The sequence below is a fragment of the Podarcis tiliguerta genome (genome assembly GCF_965153285.1).
Source record: "Podarcis tiliguerta genome assembly, chromosome: 3".
Taxonomy (NCBI): Eukaryota; Metazoa; Chordata; class Lepidosauria; order Squamata; family Lacertidae; genus Podarcis; species Podarcis tiliguerta.
Window position 1 is genome coordinate 118,064,046 of NC_139536.1, and position 22,368 is coordinate 118,086,413.

General features: G+C 43.5%; 1 protein-coding gene across 4 annotated transcripts; it reads right to left on the minus strand.

Annotated features, from left to right (window-relative positions):
- Nucleotides 1–237: 237 nt before the first annotated feature.
- PLA2G7 (phospholipase A2 group VII) lies at nucleotides 238–21,872 on the minus strand. 4 transcript variants are annotated; one of them, XM_083435618.1, is made up of 12 exons: nucleotides 21,767–21,872; nucleotides 17,567–17,687; nucleotides 15,947–16,058; nucleotides 13,109–13,259; nucleotides 12,037–12,130; nucleotides 11,222–11,290; nucleotides 8,218–8,362; nucleotides 6,908–7,021; nucleotides 5,307–5,398; nucleotides 3,065–3,235; nucleotides 1,624–1,772; nucleotides 238–581 (listed from the first exon to the last, which is right to left on the minus strand). In XM_083435618.1, exons 3-12 carry the CDS (start codon nucleotides 16,031–16,033, stop codon nucleotides 469–471), a joined length of 1,185 nt encoding a protein of 394 aa, XP_083291744.1. In that variant the 5' UTR covers nucleotides 16,034–16,058; nucleotides 17,567–17,687; nucleotides 21,767–21,872; the 3' UTR covers nucleotides 238–468. The 4 variants fall into 4 exon arrangements, with proteins under 4 accessions (XP_083291744.1, XP_083291745.1, XP_083291742.1 ...); XM_083435619.1 differs by having other exon boundaries at nucleotides 21,748–21,785; XM_083435616.1 differs by lacking the exon at nucleotides 21,767–21,872 and adding an exon at nucleotides 20,891–21,011.
- Nucleotides 21,873–22,368: the final 496 nt, after the last annotated feature.

Genomic DNA, 22,368 nt, shown 5'->3' on the forward strand with positions numbered 1-22,368 from the left:
TGGGTGTTATAGCGATGCCTGTTTTTGTTTTTCATACAGTAGAGATAATGTCCTTTAAAGACTTAAACTGCACAGTATCAAAACCTGCATTACATATGAGTGGCAAAAAATGTGCTCTCAATAACTGAAATGGAGGCCTCCTAATCTCATGTTTAGCTCCCCACCCCAATGTTTGTGCATGTTAGGAACACTTGATCTGATCTGTTCTACACAAAGTCATCTTCAGGCAACAGAAGGCACATTATTAACTGATGTTTACTTGGTATATTTCTTGGCTTTGGAAAGTAAATTAGCAGAGTGGTGGCACCTTCATATACTGCTGTTGTAACAATAAACCAATTATAATTTGCTGCACAGTTGCCTTCATGTTACAAAACTATTCTTCAAGCTCTCAATTTGCAGATAGCACTGTCAACAATCAAGAGCTCCTTGTCAATTGTTAAAGGGTCCACAATTTCCATTCTGTCTTTATTGTTTGGACTGAGGTGGCATTGGAGGTAGATCAATGTTGGTGCCTGGAATGACATCATGCCCTTTGCCTTCTAAGAGAGAGTCCCACTGGTCAAAATCTTTATTGAGACCTACAGAACAGAGGTGTAAATCAAATGAAAGCATATCTCAGGGCAGAAGAATGATTAAAATCAGATATGGTGAAATAACATATCAGTGTTACCTTTTAATATCAAGCTTTTGTGACATGTTGGAGTTGCATTATATTAAACCTGATCTTCTTTTAGATGTCTGACATTCTGCTCCTACCAGTTATTTTAGGACTTTTATCAATGTTAGGTTGGGGATTGAAATTCATTTTAAATTTTCAATTTGCTGCGCATATTAATAAATAGTACAGTGGTACCTCGCAAGACGAATGCCTCGCAAGACGAAAAACTCGCAAGACGAAAGAGTTCTTTTTTGTGTTTTTTTTTTGAGTTGCTTCGCAAGACGAATTTCCCTATGGGCTCGCTTCGCAAGACGAAAACGTCTTGCGCCTTTTTCTTAAAACCGTCAATGCATTCCTATGGGAAACCGTCAATGCATTTCCTATCGGAAACCGTGCTTCGCAAGATGAAAAATTAATTTCGTCTTGCAAGGCACCACTGTATAGAATGGCTAGAACAGCCAGAAGGGCAAGAAGTCCAAATGGGCTTCTCCACACTTACTTTTTGCCCTGTGCTTTCCAGGCACAGATCCATGCTTTCCCCGTCTCTCCCCTGAATAATTCCTCAGGTTTCCCCCCCAAGACTTCCTGCCAGTGGTGAGATGGGTGGAGACAACCCACATCATGGATCCCAATTCTCCCCTTCAGGAGAATGGAACTACACGTTCAGCTAACAGGCCCCCGCAGTGCCTGCACAAGGATTTCAGATTCTGCAATGGGGCTCCCCCCTTCTCCTGCACAGACACCCCAAATGGCTTATGAGGGCTGGGGGTCAGGAGAGACCTCAGAACAGTGCACGGGGGGGGGGGGGATCATTCCGCCTGGTAAGATGAAATACTTGTGCAGATGAAACATTCATCATGGCTTGCTGTTGAATTCCATCTTTTGACTTTCAGATATTACCATTCGGATGGGGTAGACAACAAATCACATATAAAAATAATGTAGCAAATGTAGTAACTTACCTAAATGTTTCTGTAAGAAGGCTAATGAAGCTTTGTTGCTAACATCAATGGCTGTATTAGGATTTAATTGTCCCTTCAGTCCAAAAATCTTTCCAACAATGTTGCCAGTCAAAAATGTAAAGTCTGGAAAACTCTGATGTACCGTTCCTCTGCAAATAGCAAAGATATTTCCCAACTACATTACAGCCACAAAAGGGTAATTGTACAGTTATAAGCAACATCTTTAAAAATTAAGTTTTTTGTTAAAAGTAAAGCATAATGGTTTTTTTCCTTAGGATGGCAAAGGAGCACCTCTTATCACAACTGCATGTGATTCTCACCCAATTAAATCTAAGTAGGCTAATAAGGTAAATTTTAATCAATTACAGCTGCATACAGATGATAGTTAGGGTTGCAATGCACAGTGCTGTGCAAAAGCAGGTCACCTGACATCTTTGCCACACCAATCAAAACATTTTATTCAAGCGAATATGCGTCCCAAATTACAGATTAGTAATTTGCTGTATCTTTTGCCCTTATGTGTTGCTCATCAATGTAGCCCTTTTTGGAGACAGGCAGATACTGAAAAGGATTTGCTTTAAAATCTTTACTCTTTCTTTTCTGTAAGTCGCTGCAGACTGACACAACGGAAACTGGGATACAGAATGAAGTGGATGGGAGCTTTTTCATGAACATTTTATAGGGACAGGAGAAGGGTGAGCCCACTATTTAGGTTTTGCTGTCGTGCTGAGAATCTTCAGAACTTGCAAAATTTTGCATTCAGAAGAAAGTTTCCCTTTCCCTCCAGTTTGCTGGTTCTGTTTTTTGAAACATGCAGGTTTTTTAAAAGCAAATAGTAACACCTGGAGCAGGGGACTGATCATTATTAGGAAAGAAGCAAAAATAGGGAGAGTTGAAGTCTTTCTCTCCCTCTCCTCTGCCCTTGTGGTCCTGATGAAAACCCATCATCTGAAGCATTTATTTATATAGAGAGGAGAAAATGCTCCATGGGTGAAAATTTCCTCTCAACGCAGCTTCAGAGTTTTGCTTGGGGGTGCAGCAGGGAAATAAATAATTGATTTCTTTCCAGGAAACTGCTTAAATCTTGGGGTGGGGGCTAAGAACTATTCACATTTTTAAGGACCTGCGCATTATAAATGCAAATATACATTTAACATCACATGTAGTTTAGCCCTAAGAGGATGCACCTTGATTCTTCCTGCTCTTTTGGAGGGCATGCTAGAACTTGGATAGTCACAGGCTGCATTGTCGCATGGGCTAGCCTGATATAACCATTTTGCCACAGGACAGGTAGGACTGAAATAGAATTTGAAGATGAAACAGCTATGTGATCTAGCAAAGTGCTGTTTTCTTCCTGCAATAGCTTTCTGCCTTCACAACATGCAGAGACAATTCCAATTCCTCTGAAAATAAACTAATACTGTTGCAATTTAGCACTTACTTGATAGTGATCATTTTTCTCTCTCTGTCTTTGTAGTTAAGTTTCTTTATTTCTAGAATGTTTAAAGCCCATTGGAATTTTTCTGAATTAATAAACAGCAATGGTTGACGAACTCTAGGATACACTTCTTCACAAAGGGGTAGCATCCATGCATCAAGGGCAATGCCACACCTGTACGGGGGGGAAAGTGCAAGTGTGTAGGCATGTTGGTATTAGTTGCACAAGGTCTATTCTTTACTTTTGGTGATACTATATTCTGAGATCTGCAGAGGACGTGGGACACTAGTTCTATATATACTGCACCTCATTCAGCTTTTCCACAGGTTTCTCAGAGATGTTACAAATACAAGCTTTAGGAAGATGTTCTGTTCAAAGCCACATCTTGTTCCAATGAGTGGGATTCAACTCATGACCTGTCAGCAGCCTTTGACATGGTCGATCACGAACTCCTGGACCACCGCCTTGCCGACGTGGGGATCCAGGGCACAGTCCTTCAATAGCTGTGCTCGTTTCTCTCTGGTCGGGGACAGAGGGTGGCGCTTGGGGGGGAATTGTCATCACGCCACTCCTTGGTGTGTGGAGTGCCTCAGGGTGCGATTCTCTCCCCGATGCTTTTTAACATCTTTATGCGCCCCCTCGCCCAGCTTGTCCGGAGTTTTGGGCTGGGTTGCCATCAGTATGCCAATGACACCCAACTCTATCTGTTGATGGATGGCCATCCTGACTCGGCCCCAGACACACTGATCAGATGTTTGGAAGCTGTGGCTGGATGGTTACGTGGGAGCCGGTTGAAGTTAAATCCTTCGAAGACAGAGGTCCTCTGGCTGGGAAGGGACGATATGGGATTGGGGGGGGGCAACTCCCATCTCTTGCGGGGGTGCAGTTGGTGCCAGCACCGTCCATTAAGAGTTTGGGTGTAATCTTCGATACCTCCGTCTCCATGGAGGTGCAGATTACAGCTATAACAAAGGTGGCATTTTTTCATCTCCGCCAAGCTAAGAAGTTGGCTCCTTATCTCTCTCGCCCTGACCTAGCCACTGTGATCCACGCGACGGTCACCTCCAGACTGGGTTATTGTAACTCGCTCTACGTGGGGCTACCCTTGAGACTGACCCAGAAACTCCAGCGGGTGCAGAATGCTGCGGCGAGACTCCTTACGGGGTCTTTGCTGCGAGATCACATTCATCCGGTACTATACCAGCTGCACTGGCTCCCGGTGGAGTACAGGATCAGGTTTAAGGTGCTGGTTTTAACCTTTAAAGCCCTATACGGCCTAGGACCCTTGTACCTACGGGACCGCCTCTCCTGGTATGTCCCACAGAGGAACTTACGATCTTCAAATAAAAACATCCTGAAGGTCCCAGGCCACAGAGAGGTTAGGCTGGCCTCAACTAGAGCCAGGGCTTTCTCGGCTGCGGCTCCAATCTGGTGGAATGCTCTGTCACAAGAGACTAGGGCCCTGCGGGACTTGGCATCTTTCTGCAGGGCCTGCAAGACAGAGCTGTTCCACCAGGCCTTTGGTCAGGGCGCAACCTGACTCCCTCCTTTGGCAATCTCCACGGAACTTTAGCTTGATGGTTGCCAACAATTTGATTTTAATTAATTTTTATAATGAAATGTTTTTAGAATCTTGTACTATTTTATTGTTGTTAGCCGCCCTGAGCCCGGCTTCAGCTGGGGAGGGCGGGATATAATATATATATATATATATACACGAGTCCTATCCATGAAAGCTCTGTACAGGGGCTTCTGCTTATGCAGCAGGGCTTCCTCCTCCCTCTGTGTGCCCCTCGAAATTGGCCCTGCAGCCAGGGTGGGGGGCAGTCAGAAGAACCCTGGGAACAATGGGCGGCGGGGGGGGGGGGAAGGATTGTTCTGTCTGGCAAACTGAAATGCTTGCACTACAAAACCATCAGAAGAGCGCATCACTGAATTCCTCCCAGTATTAGTAGTGTTTTTATTTTATAAAGTGCCTTCAATCTTCTAGGCACTGAAGTGATATAAAAAACAAGACAACCTCTCCCCACAGTTTTATAATCTTAAGGCGCACAATAATAAAAGTGATATAAATCCTGTTACCGGTTCTTAAGTTCCATAATGGCTTTTTACACACCATTAGCGCTTCCAGTGTGTGCTCTTGGTGCCACAGGGTTAAGCCCTACCTTTTGAACAGAGTTCGGTTGTTAATGCAGGGGGTGGGGATCAGAAAACATTCACAGGCTTTTAAGATGACAGTTCTTACTTGAACTGGACATTTTTGCTAAGAGCCTCAATAGTTGTAGCAGCACCAAAAGAGTGTCCCATCACAGCTATTTTCTGTACATCAATAGAATCCTAAAAATACAAAAGATAAGAGAAACTGTTGCTCTTCTAGCTCGTTAATAATAATAATAATAATAATAATAATAATAATTTATTCCTTATACCCTGCCCATCTGGCTGGGAATAACTGAACGCACTCAGTCCAAGACAGAGTTAAACATGCTTAGACCTACAGAAACCAGGAGGCTAATACATTCAACTCTTAAAGGCCCAATGTTCCTTTTCAACCAGACCTTTGGCTGATTAATATTGTACAGCCTTTTTTAACATGTGGCTGTGGGAAGGGGGGGTTATTGTTTCACTGTTTTGTTTTAATTATTTACTTGTGTTTTTATCTTGTATTTTATTCTGGGAACCGCCCTGAGATCTTATGATGAAGTGTTGAATATAAATTTAGTAACAACAACAACAACATCATCATAAGAAGAAGAATTGAAGTCCAACAACATCTGGAATCTTGCCTGCAGAAGAAGATGAGCCTGTTCAGTTCTGCCTCCACCCCCTTGGCAAATCATGGGGTCTCAGAATGGTGACTCCTGCCGGGAGCTGGCTCTGACCCTATTAAAGCTGATTATAGATTATAATTTCTGGGAAACAATGGGAGCAGTTTCCCTTAACTGCTGTGGCACTGATCATGAGGTATTAGTACCCTGGTATTTGTACAAAGGTATGTGAGGAGGACGCGGGTGGCGCTGTGGGTTAAACCACAGAGCCTAGGACTTGCCAATCAGAAGGTCGGCAGTTTGAATCCCCGTGACGGGGTGAGCTCCCATTGCTCGGTCCCTGCTCCTGCCAACCTAGCAGTTCAAAAGCATGCAAAAAAAAAGTGCAAGTAGATAAATAGGTACTGCTCCAGCGGGAAGGTAAACGGCGTTTCCATGCGCTGCTCTGGTGTGCCAGAAGCAGCTTAGTCATGCTGGCCACATGACCCGGAAGCTGTCTGTGGACAAACAGCTCCCTCGGCCACTAAAGCGAGAGGAGCGCCGCAACCCCAGAGTCGGCCACGACTGGACCTAATGGTCAGGGGTCCCTTTACCTTTTACCTATGTGAGGAGGATAGTGAGTCAATAACCAGCTTTTAGTCTTCATTCCTAAGGGAAAGTCAAGAAAGAGTCTTCAATGGTGGGACATTGCTGTGAGAGGCAGGCAGCACTGCACTTCTCTTTATAGGGCACCGAGAGTTGGTAACTGAAAAGAGGAGTGAATCGCCATACTTAAAAGGAGCAAAAACCAGTAGGTGTCTCTGACAGTCACCTCAAAACACAACACAGCTCTCTTGTGGTGGCTGAACTGCTAGCACTAGTTTCAGCTTCTGGGTATTACTTGACACACTGCTGAAGAGCTCTACAAAACCAGACTGAAAAAATGAACATTTGTGCCATGTACAAAGGCAGTTCTGCCATGTTTCAACTGCTGGGAAGTGTAGCAAACAGCACAAAGAAAGAAATTAGAAAGTCTGTAGCGAACAGTTTAGCCCATGTAGTTACTCAATTTGTATTAGGAGCCCACAAGTTTCTTTACCTTTAAAAGCATCCAGTTAAAGTTCAATGGCAGCACATTCACTATTTGTTTTCCGGAATTAATATCAAGCATGAGGTCGAGGGCTCTAACACACTCATCAGCTCTTTGTTGCACCTACACAAAAAAGCAAACATAAATCATTATCCTTTTGGACTTAAAACAGCCAATGCACCAAGACGCTGATTTGATAAGCAGAGGAAATTTCCTATGAATCTGTGGTCTGACATCAACAGAACCTAAGAAATGTGGTCAAAATCTTTTTTAAACCAAGTACTGGACTTCATCTATAGAAACAGTAGACTTTGTTAATTGACATTAGAACTGCAAGTGTCAGGTCACTCCGCAGAGGTACAGCACTTCCAATCTAGTTTCCATTAGTCCCAGAACCTCACAATTAGGTCACACGAACACCATACATGAAAAGAAATATTACACTTTTTCATGTATAATGCCACTTCATCAGTCATGGAGAGGCCTGAGAACTGACCTTGCAGAGCTACAATTCCCAGCGCCCTAAACAAACTACAGTTCACAGGATTCTCCACATCCTCCAAAAGGTTATATCTAGCAAATGAAAGATTATAGTCTCACTGGGTGTATGGATGTGTTTTTAAAAAACCCCAAAAATAATGACTGTCACCCTCTAGAACTGCTGCGGAAATGAACCCTTGAGCTTGATTTAAATTTCTCTTCTCATGGGGTCTCGAGTGGGGCACTCTTCCCACCACCCTGTTTTATAAGAAAAGAAAACCTGACATTCAGAGGCAGAAGCAAGAGTCCGTGGCCTCTGACTTGTTCTTGGGTATGTGAATTTCTCAGCATCCAACTCAGATATTCTGTATCCAGAAGAACCTCCTCCTGTTTCCTTCTATCCGGTGTGCACCACTTACTGCACTTAGCACGGCTGGTTGGCTGGTTTTTGTTCTTGTTTTTCTTACATGATTTTCACTTTCTAGGACTAATGAGTGTCCCCCCCCCCCAAGGAAAAAGAAAGCCCTGGAATTGCTCTGGGATCTGTCGAAAGGTTCCTTCCTCTGGGGTAAATTATTACCAGAGAGCCCTGCCTGTCAACCAAAAGGAAGTGCTTCCAAGACTGCTCTATCCCAAACCCCAGAGACCCCATTCACATTTCCCTTTTTAAAATGCTAAAAAAAAACCTGGAAAAGGAGCTTGTCCTTTTCCAGGACAAGGGAAGCAAACATAATCACCACAGCCAATGATTCTTTCATGTCATCTGCAACCTTCTTGAGAACTCTCTACTGCCACAAAAGCATACTGCTCCAAGACAGAGGACTTCTTCAAACAAATACCTGTTGTTGACGTAAAGCAACTTCATCTTCACCTGCTTTTAATTTCCTGTAATAGATCCACTCCTTGTGCAGTTCTGAGGCTTCTCCCTTTGCTCCCAAAGCAGGTTTCTCATTAAGGTAATATGTAGCTGAAGATGACTGGTCTCTAATAAAAAGAAAAATGCTGTTCTGAAGCCTCTGGGCCTCCCTTTTGAGAGAGCTGCACTCCTTTCCTCTCAAGCACCATATTCTGCCTTTATGTTCAAGTAGAAATACTGAAAAACCAATTCACCATTTACCTTGAAGAATGATAGTACTGAAGGAAACTTCTATTAAAAATGGTTGTTATTCTACTTTGCGTGCAGAAGGTCCCCTGTTCAATCTCTGGCAACTCCAGGCAGAGCTGGGAAAGGCTTCTCTCTGAAACCTTGGAGAGCTGCTGCCAGCCAGTGTAGAGCAGTGGTGGTCAAAGGATAGATTGGGACACACTGGTAGACCTCTGGAGGATATAGGGATGGAGTTTTGACTCCCAAGCAACTTTCCCCACCTAAATTAGGCTTCTGAAATAAGGAAAGCTAACAAGGAGTGGACATCTATGTGAAATGAGAGTGAGCTCAGTTCAGTCTTGCTACTGAATATAAATCCCAGGCTCAGAATATGCTCAAAGGCACCTTGATCTTGGTTCCTAAATGTATGTGCTTTGCACCTGGCTCTCACTGGTACATCCTGAGGTTCCAGTTAAAAAAACAAACACAGTAGATCTATAGGCCATAAGTCAACTCAGCACACTTGAGGCAAACATGCATGCCCATGCTGCTGTTGACCAGGAGTGATTAGGCCAACCGTTTTGGAGAATAATACTCAAATAACTAGAGTGCCACTCATTCCTAAAAAATCCATGAAGATGTGAAGTATCTGGGGATTAATATGACAGCTAAGAATGGGAACTTATTTAAAGACAATTATGATAAATGTTGGACGGAGGTGAAGAAAGATTTAGAAATTTGGTCTAACTTGAAGCTTTCATTGTTAGGCCATATTGCTGCGATAAAAATGAATGTATTGCCTAGAATGCTGTTTTTGTTTCAGACATTGCAAATTATTGACAAAATGGATCCAAAAATGGACAAGAAGTGGCAGAAAGATATTTCTAGATTTGTCTGGCAGGGCAAAAAGCCAAGAATAAAATTTAAAATTTTAACTGGTGCAAAAGAAAGAGGAGGCTTTGCCCTGCCGGACTTAAAACTTTACTATGAATCAGCAGCTTTCTGCTGGATGAAAGAATGGCTGCTTCTTGAAAACACAGACATTTTGGATTTAGAAGGATTCAATAATGTTTTTGGTTGGCATGCTTATCTATGGTATGAAAAGGTTAAAGTGCATAGAATGTTTAAAAACCATATTGTCAAAAAAGCATTGTTTAATGTTTGGACAAGGTATAAAGACCTACTTGAAAACAAAACCCCAAGGTGGTTGTCACCAATGGAAGCGAAAGCTCTAAAAAAGCTCAATATGGAGGCCAAATGGCCGAAATATTGGGAAATTTTGGAACAGGAGGGAGACAAACTATAACTGCAGAGTTTTGAAAAACTAAAAACTAAAGTGCGAGACTGGCTTCATTATCACCAGATAATGGAGGCATACAAATTGGATAGAAAAATTGGCTTCCAGGTGGAAAAATCAAAATTGGAAACAGAACTGTTAGAACCCAAAACTAAGATTTTGTCAAGAATGTATAACTTGCTGTTGAAATGGAATACTCAGGATGAAACAGTAAAATCTGCTATGATTAAATGGGCACAAGATGTTGAACATAACATAATGATGGCTGACTGGGAGCAGTTATGGACCACTGGTATGAAATTTACAGCATGTAATGCCTTAAGAGAGAATATTATGAAAATGATATACAGGTGGTACATGACACCAGTCAAGCTAGCAAAAATCTACCATTTGCCCGATAATAAATGCTGGAAATGTAAAGAAACGGAAGGCACATTCTTTCACCTTTGGTGGACGTGCCCAAGGATTAAGACCTTCTGGGAAATGATCTATAATGAAATGAAAAACGTGTTTAAATACACCTTCCCGAAGAAACCAGAGGCCTTTCTCCTGGGCATGGTCGGCCAATTGGTGTTAAAGAAAGACAGAACTTTCTTTATGTATGCCACAACAGCAGCAAGAATACTTATTGCGCAGTATTGGAAGACACAAGAACTACCCACTCTGGAAGAATGGCAGATGAAGGTGATGGACTACATGGAATTGGCAGAAATGACCAGCAGAATCAGAGACCAGGGAGAAGAGACAGTGGAAGAAGATTGGAAGAAATTTAAAGACTATTTACAGAAATATTATAAGATTAATGAATGTTAGAATGACATCGGATTGAGGTTAAAAGGTTATTAGCAACAAAGTGGTGAAGGAGTAGGGAAAATTCGAAGGTTAAAAAGGGTAAAATCAAAAGGTTTAATATATTAAGATATTAAGAAAAGATTAGGATACATTAAGATATTAAGATAAAGATTAAGTTAAGATAGAGGGAAGGGATTTGCTGATCAAATATTTGACCTGGAATACAGGGAGGGAAGGTGTGGGGAAGTCTGGGAAATAAGTAAATGCAAGGAATATTATGAAAATGGAATTGTTTTTATTTGTTTTTTTCTGTGTTGTTGTTTTTGTCTTTTTGTCTTTTTGTATCTTTTTCTGTTTTTTCTTTTATATGAAAACTCTAATAAAAAATATTATAAAAAAAATAAAAATAAAAAATCCATGAAGATGTTCAGTTCTGATGTCATACTGTCCACACCTCTGAATATCATTCAACACCCCCAAAGAAAAAGAAAGTCTGTGCAGTAAAATTAAGCTTTCTAAAATCTAATTCTAAAGTGTCTATTTTCTACTTTCTAAATCTAGTCCATCCATCTTCTTTATTTACTGTGTTTCTAGTTAGTACTTAATCAGATATTTGTGTACATGCTTCTTCTTCAGCTAATACAAAACTCAAGATGTGTAGTCAACATACCTGTGCTCAACAGCAGCAACAACAAAACCCCGAGATGCCATTTCAGTGCAAATTGCTGAATACAGAGTTCTGTAAATAAAAACACGACAAATTAGTTAAACAGATTATTTCAGTCCTGACAGAATTTATCATTCATGTGCATACTACATCTTGATGATGATGAAGTTTTTTAGATGCTGTACACAGATTTTAAAAACCCAATTGTTCCACTTGCAGGTAAATCCTACACGTGAGCACAGTGAGCAGGGGACAAATGAACTTAAGGTAAAGTCTGAAGGAGAGCCCCTATTTCATTCACGGAGGCTTTCCACATGCTTTAGAACCCCAGTTCTGCAGGGATCTAGTCACCGCATGTCGGGAGCCTCCATGGGCAGAGTGGGCTCTGCACTTCTCCAACTGATGGAGGGTGAGCAACTGGGGTGGGCTTGGATGGCAGCAATTCGTACTCACATCCCCAGTCAGGTAGTAATACTTTTTGTAGGCTGAAACCATTATTGAGGACTGTCAACTTCATGAACCACATATTTTGATATATTATGTTGCTTAAATGCAATCATCTATACAGTGGTACCTCGGGTTAAGTACTTAATTCGTTCCGGAGGTCCGTACTTAAATCTGAAACTGTTTTTAACCTGAAGCACCACTTTAGCTAATGGGGCCTCCTGTTGCCGCCGCACGATTTCTGTTCTCATCCTGAAGCAAAGTTCTTAACCTGAAGCACTATTTCTGGGTTAGCGGAGTCTGTAACCTGAAGCGTATGTAACCCGAGGTACCACTGTATTAGGAAACACTCTACTACCAAAATGCAACACTACCTGAAAGCTCCAAGTCCATGGGAGAAAATAATTAGGGGGTATTTTTCTCCAAGCTTGAATGCAGCGTTCCATTTTGCAGGACATGTCACTGAGCCTAAATGGAATAGAATATGTGTTCGTATTATGAATTTGGGAAATGTCAATTTGTTGCTCTCATGCAAATAGTACTTCACACCTGAAATTGCTCTTCCTCAACCACCCCAAACAGTAGCTCATACATGTTTGAGCCTGTAGCAGCAGTTGTTACAGTATGTATCCACATGCATGTCCAGAACTCACGTATTCATATACACAAACCTGCAAGAGGTTTGGGATCTTTGGCTAGAGTTATAATATATATTTGTTTATGAAAATGAGTTTGCCTCTATTCCTACCTAAATAAAACAATATTCCAGGTGCAGTTTGACCAAGGAAGAATAGAATGGTACTATGACTTCCTTTGATCTGGACACTAGACTTGTGCGTTTTTCAGATATGGCTTGCTAGCTGTTATCATAAATGTTGAAGAGCTGCATTTGTTTGTGGAGTAAGGAGTCTGGGCAGTGTGACATGAAGCTATCACCACAGTTATTTACAGTATGTTTACTTCAAGTAAGAAGACTGATAGGTCCTGTAACATCTTGCACAAATTCGTTTCGGACGGGGGGGGGGGGAATCAACTGAACCTGTTGTGTCTGGAGTTTAGCATCTAGGAGAGGAGTCACTGAAAGGAATTAAAGATAAAAGAACCTGCCCTACAGTTAAGTTCGAAATATTAAGTGAAATAAGCAAACTCGTCTGATAGGAGATATGGTGATCACAAGAATACTATTATATGAATTTTCAGAACAATGTCATCAAAATAAATGAAATTATAACTCAGGCCTTACATATGTTAATGAATGCATGAAATGATTTTCTCAGAAGAAGACACGAGAAGGGACCATTGTTCAGGGGTAAAGCCAAGTAGAATGTCCCAGTTTCAATCCCTGGCATGCATTCACTTGAAAGAAAGGAACTGAAACACAAGGGAGGCAGTAAAACATGCTCTTCATTGAGTCCAACTGTATTAAAAATGTCCTTCAAAACTTACCAAAGTTGCATGTGAAAAAGAACCCTCCTAATGTCCGATTTATGTTCAGAAAATCAGATAGTCCATAATAATATTCTTTATTGGGAATCCATATTGTTTCTTCATCACTTGTACCAATTTGGGATGGGTAATAGAGACGCAAAAAACTTCCCTAGCAATGAATAAGAAAATCAAGTTATTCAACGCTGCTTTCAAAAGTTTTAAAAGAGAAGAAGGCAGGGCAGATATATAGGTATGCATAATATGTGCAGGATTAAGGGGCCCTTCAGCTGAGGGGCCCCAAGTATACATTGTTAACTGAGAGGTTGCCTTTGAAATGAATTTTAACGTGTTGCATTGTTTTCCGTTTTCATGTGTGACAGCAAGGCAAGGCAGCCGGGGAAACCACTCTGCCCCTCCTTTCCCTGATCTAACCCCACCCCCAAACTCTAAATAAAAGGACTTAAATTACAAAAACAATTATGCAGGTAAGATGCCAGCAGGGGTGGGGGGCTTTCCAGGGTTTTGCACCGTCTGTCATGTCTGGACAGAAGTCATGGGTGTGCCCAAGGTGTAAGGAGCTCCTGGGTGTCCAGGAACAATTTCATTCCCTTGAGGCCAAGGTGGCAAACCTGGGAAAGCTAAAAGAGGCAGAAAGGAGGGTGGGTGAGGTCCCACTCCACGACAAGGGGAGGGTCTTGTGGAAGAACATCACTGTGAAGAAGAGGGAAATATTTCCTCAGAAGGCACCGATTCACCACACAGTGGATTGCCTGTCTGGCACAACGCTTACACATGTTGTCTGTTGCCTAGAGAGCCTGGTAGATAGGGTTTGGGAGGAGTCGGTGCTTGTGCCTTGTACTGACATGGGAAAATGTACTTGTGAAGTAAAATTTATATTGCTAGCTAGGATGCTGAAAGTCAAGGGCATATGTGTTGTTTGTCTGGCCCCCCACTTAAGCTGTTTTCAAATAGATTTTAAAAATACTTGCTTCCAATTTACTTTAAATTAATGATGTTGGGGTAGATTTTTAGCTGCTACGGCTGTGTATTATTTTATATTATATTTGTTGTAGATTGCTGGTTTGGGTTTGTTATGTAATGAGGCTGTTTGTTTTAATATTGTATACGTGTGTTCTCTATTTTTTTTAATTGTACTTACGTTATTTCTTTGACCTACTTTGGAAGGGCTTTTCTGATCTAAAAGGTAGCATAAAAATATTTGTAGGTTCATCCACACTGGAGTATAATAGGGATCTGAAGCTGCTTGTGTCTCTATTTACGTATTCTTGTGGTAATCACACCATCTTCTCCACATCCAACTGGCAGACTGCAGTTTCCCCTTTCTAAATTCTGATTTTTCCCAATCTGTGGATAATCCGATAATGCACTATAAAACTGCGTACAGTGGATGAAGGGCATTCTGTGGGTGTTTATATGTATGTGTGTGTGGTGACATTTTTGCTGGATGCCTGCCATCTGTCGCCACCCTCCGTATTTCCATTTTGTTTCCATTAGCCCAAGGAAAAGGATGCAGCCTGCTTTTTCCCATTGGTTGTTGCTGAAGGCACACCACAGTACAGTGGTACCTCTGGTTACGTACTTAATTCATTCCGGAGGTCCGTTTTTAACCTGAAACTGTTCTTAACCTGAAGCACCACTTTAGCTAATGGGGCCTCCTGCTGCCGCCGTGCCACTGCCGTGCGATTTCTGTTCTCATCCTGAAGCAAAGTTCTTAACCCGAGGCACTATTTCTGGGTTAGTGGAGTCTGTAACCTGAAGTGTATGTAACCTAAGGTATCACTGTATTTTCATTTTTAAAACAACTCTTTTGCACAGAATTGCTCTTGCACAAAACAGCGTTATCAAAAGAAATGCCCTTGCAGGAGGTGGGAAAGGAAAAACAGAGGAAAGAAGTACCAGCTTCCCATGCCAGCAACTTAAAGTCCTTCCCTGCTCTAGTTGAGATTCCTGCATTGCAGGGGGTTGGACTAGATGCCCTTTGGGGTCTCTTCCAACTCTATGATTCTATGACACACATTTTTACACTACATTTGACTTTGGTGCAAACTTGCTTTATCAAAAAAATTGTATTTTCAAAAATATACGGTTGTACCTTGGAAATTAAATAGCTTAGTTTCCAAACGTTTTGGCTCCCGAATGTCGCAAATCCAGAAGTGACTGTTCCAGTTTGCGACCTATTTTTGGAAGCCAAACGTCCGACAGGGCTTCCAATTGGCTGCAGGAGCTTCCTGCAGCCAATCCGAAGGCACGCTTTGGGTTTTGAACATTTTGGAAGTCGAATGGACTTCTGGAACAGATTCCGTTCAACTTTCAAGGTACGACTGTATAATGAAAGGTGCCTGTGCATGGGTAAACAAATACTGACATGCCTGCCCACCGTGGACACCAGGTTTCTGGAAGTACTACTTGAAGGGAGGAAACAAGACACGGCATGAATGTATCTCATCATTACCCACTAGCACAAGTGGGAAACATCAAAACAGATTTTGGAGGCATAAAACTGAAAGTGCTTATATGTAGATGAAGGTTCACAAATGTGCCCATGGAAGTAGTGACCCATATACACATTACACGCCCAGCATGAACGCTGCCTGCATAAATAAAGGTAAAGGTAGCAGTTCGAAAGCACACCAGTGCAAGTAGATAAATAGGGACCGCTACATAAAGTAGTTACTGGATGTGTTTTGTCTATGGACCACAAGGGGGCACTATACATAATTCTACATATATAGCTGTTAAATCTATTAACTTGTACTTTGGATCACCTTCATTTTGTTTACCGTAAGCTGCTTTGGGTGCTAAAAGAAAATCTGATGATTTAACAGCTGCAGATACCTGAATGCTGTGGCCGGTCATAAGATCTGTGCATCCAACTGAGTAAGGGCCTTTCCCTTCAGGAATCCTCTCAAGGTTGCTCCCCATTTCCTTGGCACTTTGACAGGCAAGTCTGAAAAGCAAGATAATCTTACGAGTGTGTTGGTATAACTATGGGTATGCTGCAAAGGCATATTATTGATTTATTTCATAAAATCTATATACCGCTTGATTATAAAAAACCAACCACCTCAAAGCAGTTTACAAGAAAATTGTCAACCATGTGGAAACTAAAGAGACCTGGTCAGGCAGTGTTTGGACATAGTCTAAATACGCTGTCTTCCATTCAATTGAAAGAAATAGGCCATGCAGCTAGTAAATATTAATAACTAATTATGCTGAACTGAACATTTAAAATCAGTAAAGATTCTCCAAAACAATATAAAGTGCTACTGAAACTGAAAAGGACTTCAAAGAGATAATATAGCCCACATAATATCTACTCAGGGACGCGGGTGGCGCTGTGGGTAAAACCCTCAGCGCCTAGGACTTGCCGATCGAAAGGTCGGCGGTTCGAATCCCCCGGCGGGGTGCGCTCCCGTCGCTCGGTCCCAGCGCCTGCCAACCTAGCAGTTCGAAAGCACCCTCAGGTGCAAGTAGATAAATAGGGACCGCTTACCAGCGGGAAGGTAAACGGCGTTCCGTGTGCTGCGCTGGCTCGCCAGATGCAGCTTGTCACACTGGCCACGTGACCCGGAAGTGTCTGCGGACAGCGCTGGCTCCCGGCCTTTAGAGTGAGATGAGCGCACAACCCTAGAGTCTGGCAAGACTGGCCCGTACGGGTAGGGGTACCTTTACCTTTACCTTAATATCTACTCTAGTCAGGAGCTGCTGAAGACCTACTTCAGGGGTTGGAAGGTTTAACTTGCCTGAGGCACATTGGTCCCGCAAAGATCCCTCCGTGGGCCGGACTGCGTGCGCACGTGTACCTGCGATTTCTTGCGTCTGCGCAGATGCAATTTACAGCGTCTGCGTGTACAGACATGATTTCTGGGGCGCCACAGAAGCGAGTCCCCACACCGTGCTGCGCCGGTTTAGTGCAGTGCGTGTGTGGGCAACTTAGTTTGGGGGCGGCTCAGGGAAAGGTCAAACGACCTCCGTGGGCCACTTCCAGCCCATGGGCCTTAGGTTGCTGACCCCTGACCTACTTCCTCCATTGGCCCTCAGTTGACCATCAAGATGGCTGAGCAGTTCTATTTGCTGTGCATCGTGCACTGCTTAAATCTTGTTGAAGTTTTGTGCGTCTTGATAATCTTACAAATTTAATGTGGCTCTGATATTTTACCGCAATTATTCTAGTGTTCTGTGAACTTCAAATTGAATGTTGGTCTAAAATAACAACATTAACAACGTAGATTACTCCTAATGTTCATTGTCTTTGTCACACTGAGAACTGGTTGGGGAAAGACACCATTTTTTAAGCATTCTTGCCTCTCTCGCCTGCAACCAAGGGTCTTACTTCAGAGGTGAATGTGCAACACCCATGATTTGGTTTTGGGAGACATTTTGAATATGCATTGCATCCCTCATGCCCTTCCCACAGCAACATTACTAGTTTTTGTAGAGTTAGGAATGGCGTACTCTTGAAACTTTGCCCTCGGTGCTTCGGAAACCAGCTCCTTGGGTGACTGCCAACGGTTCTTCAGCTCCTCCTCCAGGGGACTACTGTTGCTGCTTTGGTGTCCTTGGGGCTGGGCCAGATCTGCAAAAACACGAACAAGCATCTCTGCAGGGGGGAAACAATCCACGACAATGGCCTAAATAAAAGACAAGGCACGGGGAACCCTTCAAATACATACACTTCCTTAGTGCCCATCGCTTAAGGCATGCCTCTAGGCCTAGTGCCCCCAATGTGGCACCCATGGAGCATCTGCATTCCTTCCCCCTCACTTTGTCAGGAGGCCTGCTGCTCCTTCCCCCTTCCTCTTTCAGTCCTCTCATTTTCCAGGCAAAATTCAGAAAACACTGTGACTGGAAAGGAAGGCAGGGAAGCAGAAAGAAAGAAAAGGGAGAAGAGACCAGGAGAGATGGGAAAGGAACAAAACAGAATGCTTATTTCTCCTGCTCTCTGGGTGTTGGCATGGACTTGGATCTGCTTGTTCCAAAGCCTGCTCACTCTCCCAACAATCCCTGGATAAATTTCCTGGGACTTAAAAAAACCCCTCCACACATTAGAAGAAGAAAAACTTGTTCCACCTCCCAACCTGGCAACAGCAAGTCAGCAGGGAAGCATCTCCCTACATCTCCCCTTAGGTCTCCAAATGTTGAATTGATAAAAATAAAGACAATTTTTTAGCCACCAACAGTTCCAAAATCCATCATAACCTGTCACAAAGAAAATGAAGTTATGCCAAACAAATTCCACAGGAAGCTCATGAGATTATTAACTCCACAAATTATTATTCTCATAGAAACATAGAGTTGGAAGAGACCACAAGGGCCATCGAGTCAAAACCCCCTGGCAAGCAGGAAACACCATCAGAGCACTCCTGACATATGGTTGTCAAGCCTCTGCTTAAAGACCTCCAAAGAAGGAGACTCCACCACACTCCTTGGCAGCAAATTCCACTGTCGAACAGCTCTTACTATCAGGAAGTTCTTCCTAATGTTTAGGTGGAATCTTCTTTCTTGTAGTTTGGCTCCATTGCTCCGTGTCCGCTTCTCTGGAGCAGCAGAAAACAACCTTTCTCCCTCCTCTATGTGACATCCTTTTATATATTTGAACATGGCTATCATATCACCCCTTAACCTCCTCTTCTCCAGGCTAAACATGCCCAGCTCCCTTAGCCGTTCCTCATAAGGCATCGTTTCCAGGCCTTTGACCATTTTGGTTGCCCTCCTCTGGACACGTTCCAGTTTGTCAGTGTCCTTCTTGAACTGTGGTGCCCAGAACTGGACACAGTACTCCAGGTGAGGTCTGACCAGAGCAGAATACAGTGGCACTATTACTTCCCTTGATCTAGATGCTATACTCCTATTGATGCAGCCCAGAATTGCATTGGCTTTTTTAGCTGCCGCGTCACACTGTTGGCTCATGTCAAGTTTGTGGTCAACCAAGACTTTAAAGTGTTGAGAACACTATCTTTAACATTCTTCATTGGTGAAGATCAAGATGCTCAATTCAAGAATGACATTTACTTTCATGGCTCATTTTCCAATTCAATACGTTTCTGGAAAACCACACATTTAGTATGGCTTTGCATGACATTCAGCAAACCTATATGAAGCAGTCTGATTCTGCTTAGAATTCTTGAAACTTTAGAACTCGAGCATTTTGGCTAGGATTCAGAGGGCAACACACAACCCAGCCTGTGTACATCACAGCTTTTTAACTCCCCACCCTCTGCTCCCCCTGCTTGCCCCAGAGCAGCCTTTCAGCTGATGTGTCAGGCAACGCGCTTCTTAATCTAGACAGCCAAGCTTTCCCCTGGTTTCTCTCCTGCCTCAACCAATGTTCAGCACACATGCCGCTGCATGCTTACCCCAGAGAGCAAGGGCCACTGACTGAAGCAGGGCTTACTTCTAAGTAAAGTGAACTCTGGGGCGCAACCTTCAAGTTAGTGCCTTTCTGCTGGCGCCTTGTTGAAAGTCATGCAAAGACAAGCAGGGTATTGTCAAAAGTTCCTGCTAGATTTAGACTAGTTCTATGTCTGTGTGTCTTATGGAACGATTGCGTGGTCCCTGGAGCCGAATTGCCCAGGGGCAAAAAACAGATCGTGCTCTTTTTTTCTTTAGAAAGAGGGAAGGGGGTATTGAAATGAAGCTGTGATTGGCAAGCGATCGGGAGGGAGATAAGGCTGCGGGTAAAGGAGGCTGCCAGGGGAGGGGGGGAGGTAAAGACAGCGAACAGGAGAAGAGACAGGAATACTAAAACAAGCAATGAGGAGAGAAATTAGAAGAAAAGGGGAAGCAAAAAACTGCTCTAGCTAAGGAAAAGACGCTAAGGCAAACAAGAGGGAAGGGGGTGTTGAAAGGAAGCGGCTAAGCTGCTGAGCAGCTGATCGGCAAGCAACATGAGGGAGGCTAGCGATAAAGGAGGCTGCCTGGGAGGGGGAAGGTAAAAGCACATGGATCCTCAGGATTTTTGCATTGGGTTACCCCAAATTCACCATCAGATCACATAGCACATCCATGGCTATAGCCTGCACCAAAAAAAATCATGCATCCACTGTTTCTTGGGACCGCAATGGCGCAAAAATATTGTTACAAAGCACAGATCCACATGGATCCTCAGGATTTTTGCATTGGGTTACCCCAATTCACCATCAGATCACATAGCATGTCCATGGCTACAGTATGAACCACAAAAATCATACATCCACTGTTTCGTTCAGAATATTTTCCCCCCTGTTTTCCTCCTCTAAAAACTAGGTGCGTCTTATGGTCAGGTGCGTCTTATGGAGCGAAAAATATGGTAAGCCCCATTGAACTTGGTGGGCTTTACTTATGTGTAGACATTTACAGGTGTGTGCTTTTAAACACCCAGTTTAAGAGTCATTTGTGATTATGAATTACATCCCAGGGTGTGTGGTGTTTTTTTGAGGGGGGGGGGAGATGTGGGAGTGTCTAGGTATGCCTCTGGCTCTGATATTTGCTTTTTCATGCATACATGGATGAATAATGTACACAGGACCTTGGAAGGGATACTAGACCAGATTCCCTTTCCTTCTAAGAATAACAATATAACAAGCAGCACACAGCCATATCAGAATAAACCCCACCAATAAACTCAGTATACTGGTGCTTTTCTGCTAATAAGTGATGGCCCTCCCTAAACTAGGCTGTGTCCTGACCTAAGCTTGGTTGCATAAGTAGCAGCACTAGTTCCTTTGTTTTCTTGTGAGAAATTTGACTACATACAGAGACACATGAGACAAGATTATAACAAATAGAAAAGTCACTCACATTTACATATTTTTAAGCAGAATCTTGAATACATGTACCATGTTTTATACAAGACAATGCACCCACTGTTCTACATATGAATTTTTTAAAGTGAGCATCATCTCAAATAAAGAGAGGATTTAACATTTATATTAATGTCCTCAGTACTAAAAAAAATCATCCTAAATACCTTCTGTGCCAAAAGGGCATTATGCTTTATTTGCCCAGTTGTCTCTTGTATTAAGTTTCAAAGAAATAAATTATTTTAACTTTTAGATATTTTAGATAACCTTTAACTATGATATTTATAATCCTACACTTCCATTTCACAAGGCTAATAGGACCAGTTTTTTCTTTTAAATCACAAACGTTGACTGTTAAGTTTTGAAATTGCGATAGGATTGTGAAAAAGGGCCATCCTTCCAGTCCGGGCAAAGGCGCTTTTCTTCTTCTGGGCTTCGCTGGTCTGCCCGCCCGGAGGGAAGAGGGACTGGATCCCGGAGCCCTTTTCGCCTCTGCCACTCCGGGATGCCTCGGGGCGTGTGAGGGATCCAGAAAGGGGCTCCTCCTCCCCTGGCGACCCTCTCGATCCCCGCGGAAGGGCGGCCGGCTCCCAGAGGGACTCCCGGCCACCGGCCTCGCCTCCTCGGCCTCCCTCTCCGCCGGCCGGCCGCCCTTCCCAGCCCCGGGACAGAGGCGCCTCCCGCTCGCCGGCGCCGCGAGGGACGGTGCTGAGGAGGAGGAGGAGGAGGGCGGCGGCGGCGAAGCGGAGGCCCCGACCCGCCTCTCCTCCTCTCCCCAGGGGAAGCGGGACACCGGCTTCTGCTCCCCCGCCGCCCTCGGCAGAGGCGCAGAATAAAAACGAGAAGGAAGAATACCAATCCGTAGCAATCTTGCTGCGAAGCAAGCGACCTTTCCTCCTCCTTCCTCCGCCGGCGAGGAGAAGCCGCGCAGCCCGGCCGCCCGGGGCCCGTCGGAGGGAGGCGCCGCTCCGGGTCTGGTCGCCTCACGCGGAATCCTCTTTTATTCCTCGGCTTCTGCCCCACCTTTTTCCCTGACAGGAAAGGGAGCCGAGGAAGGACTGAAGCGGCCGCGAGGGAGGGCGCCGGGGCTGCCTCCCCCACCCTTCATATTTTGGAGTATTTTCTTTATAACAAAAAACGCCACTATGAAAAATGGAGAACTGAGAATATATAATAAAAAGGCCATTTTCTCTTCTTCAAAAGAATGATTAATAATAATAATAATAATAATAATAATAATTTATTTATTTATTCCCCGCCCATCTGGCTGGGCTTCCCCAGCCACTCTGGGTGGCTTCACCCAAAAAATATTAAAATACTGTAATACATCAAACATTAAAAGCTTCCCCAAAGAGGGCTGCCTTCAGATGTCTTCTAAAAGTCTGGTACTTCTCTTGGACACCTGCTGGGATGGCGCTCCGCAGGGCGGGTGCCACTGCAACTTATCTTCTCGCAGTGAGGGAACGGCCAGAAGGC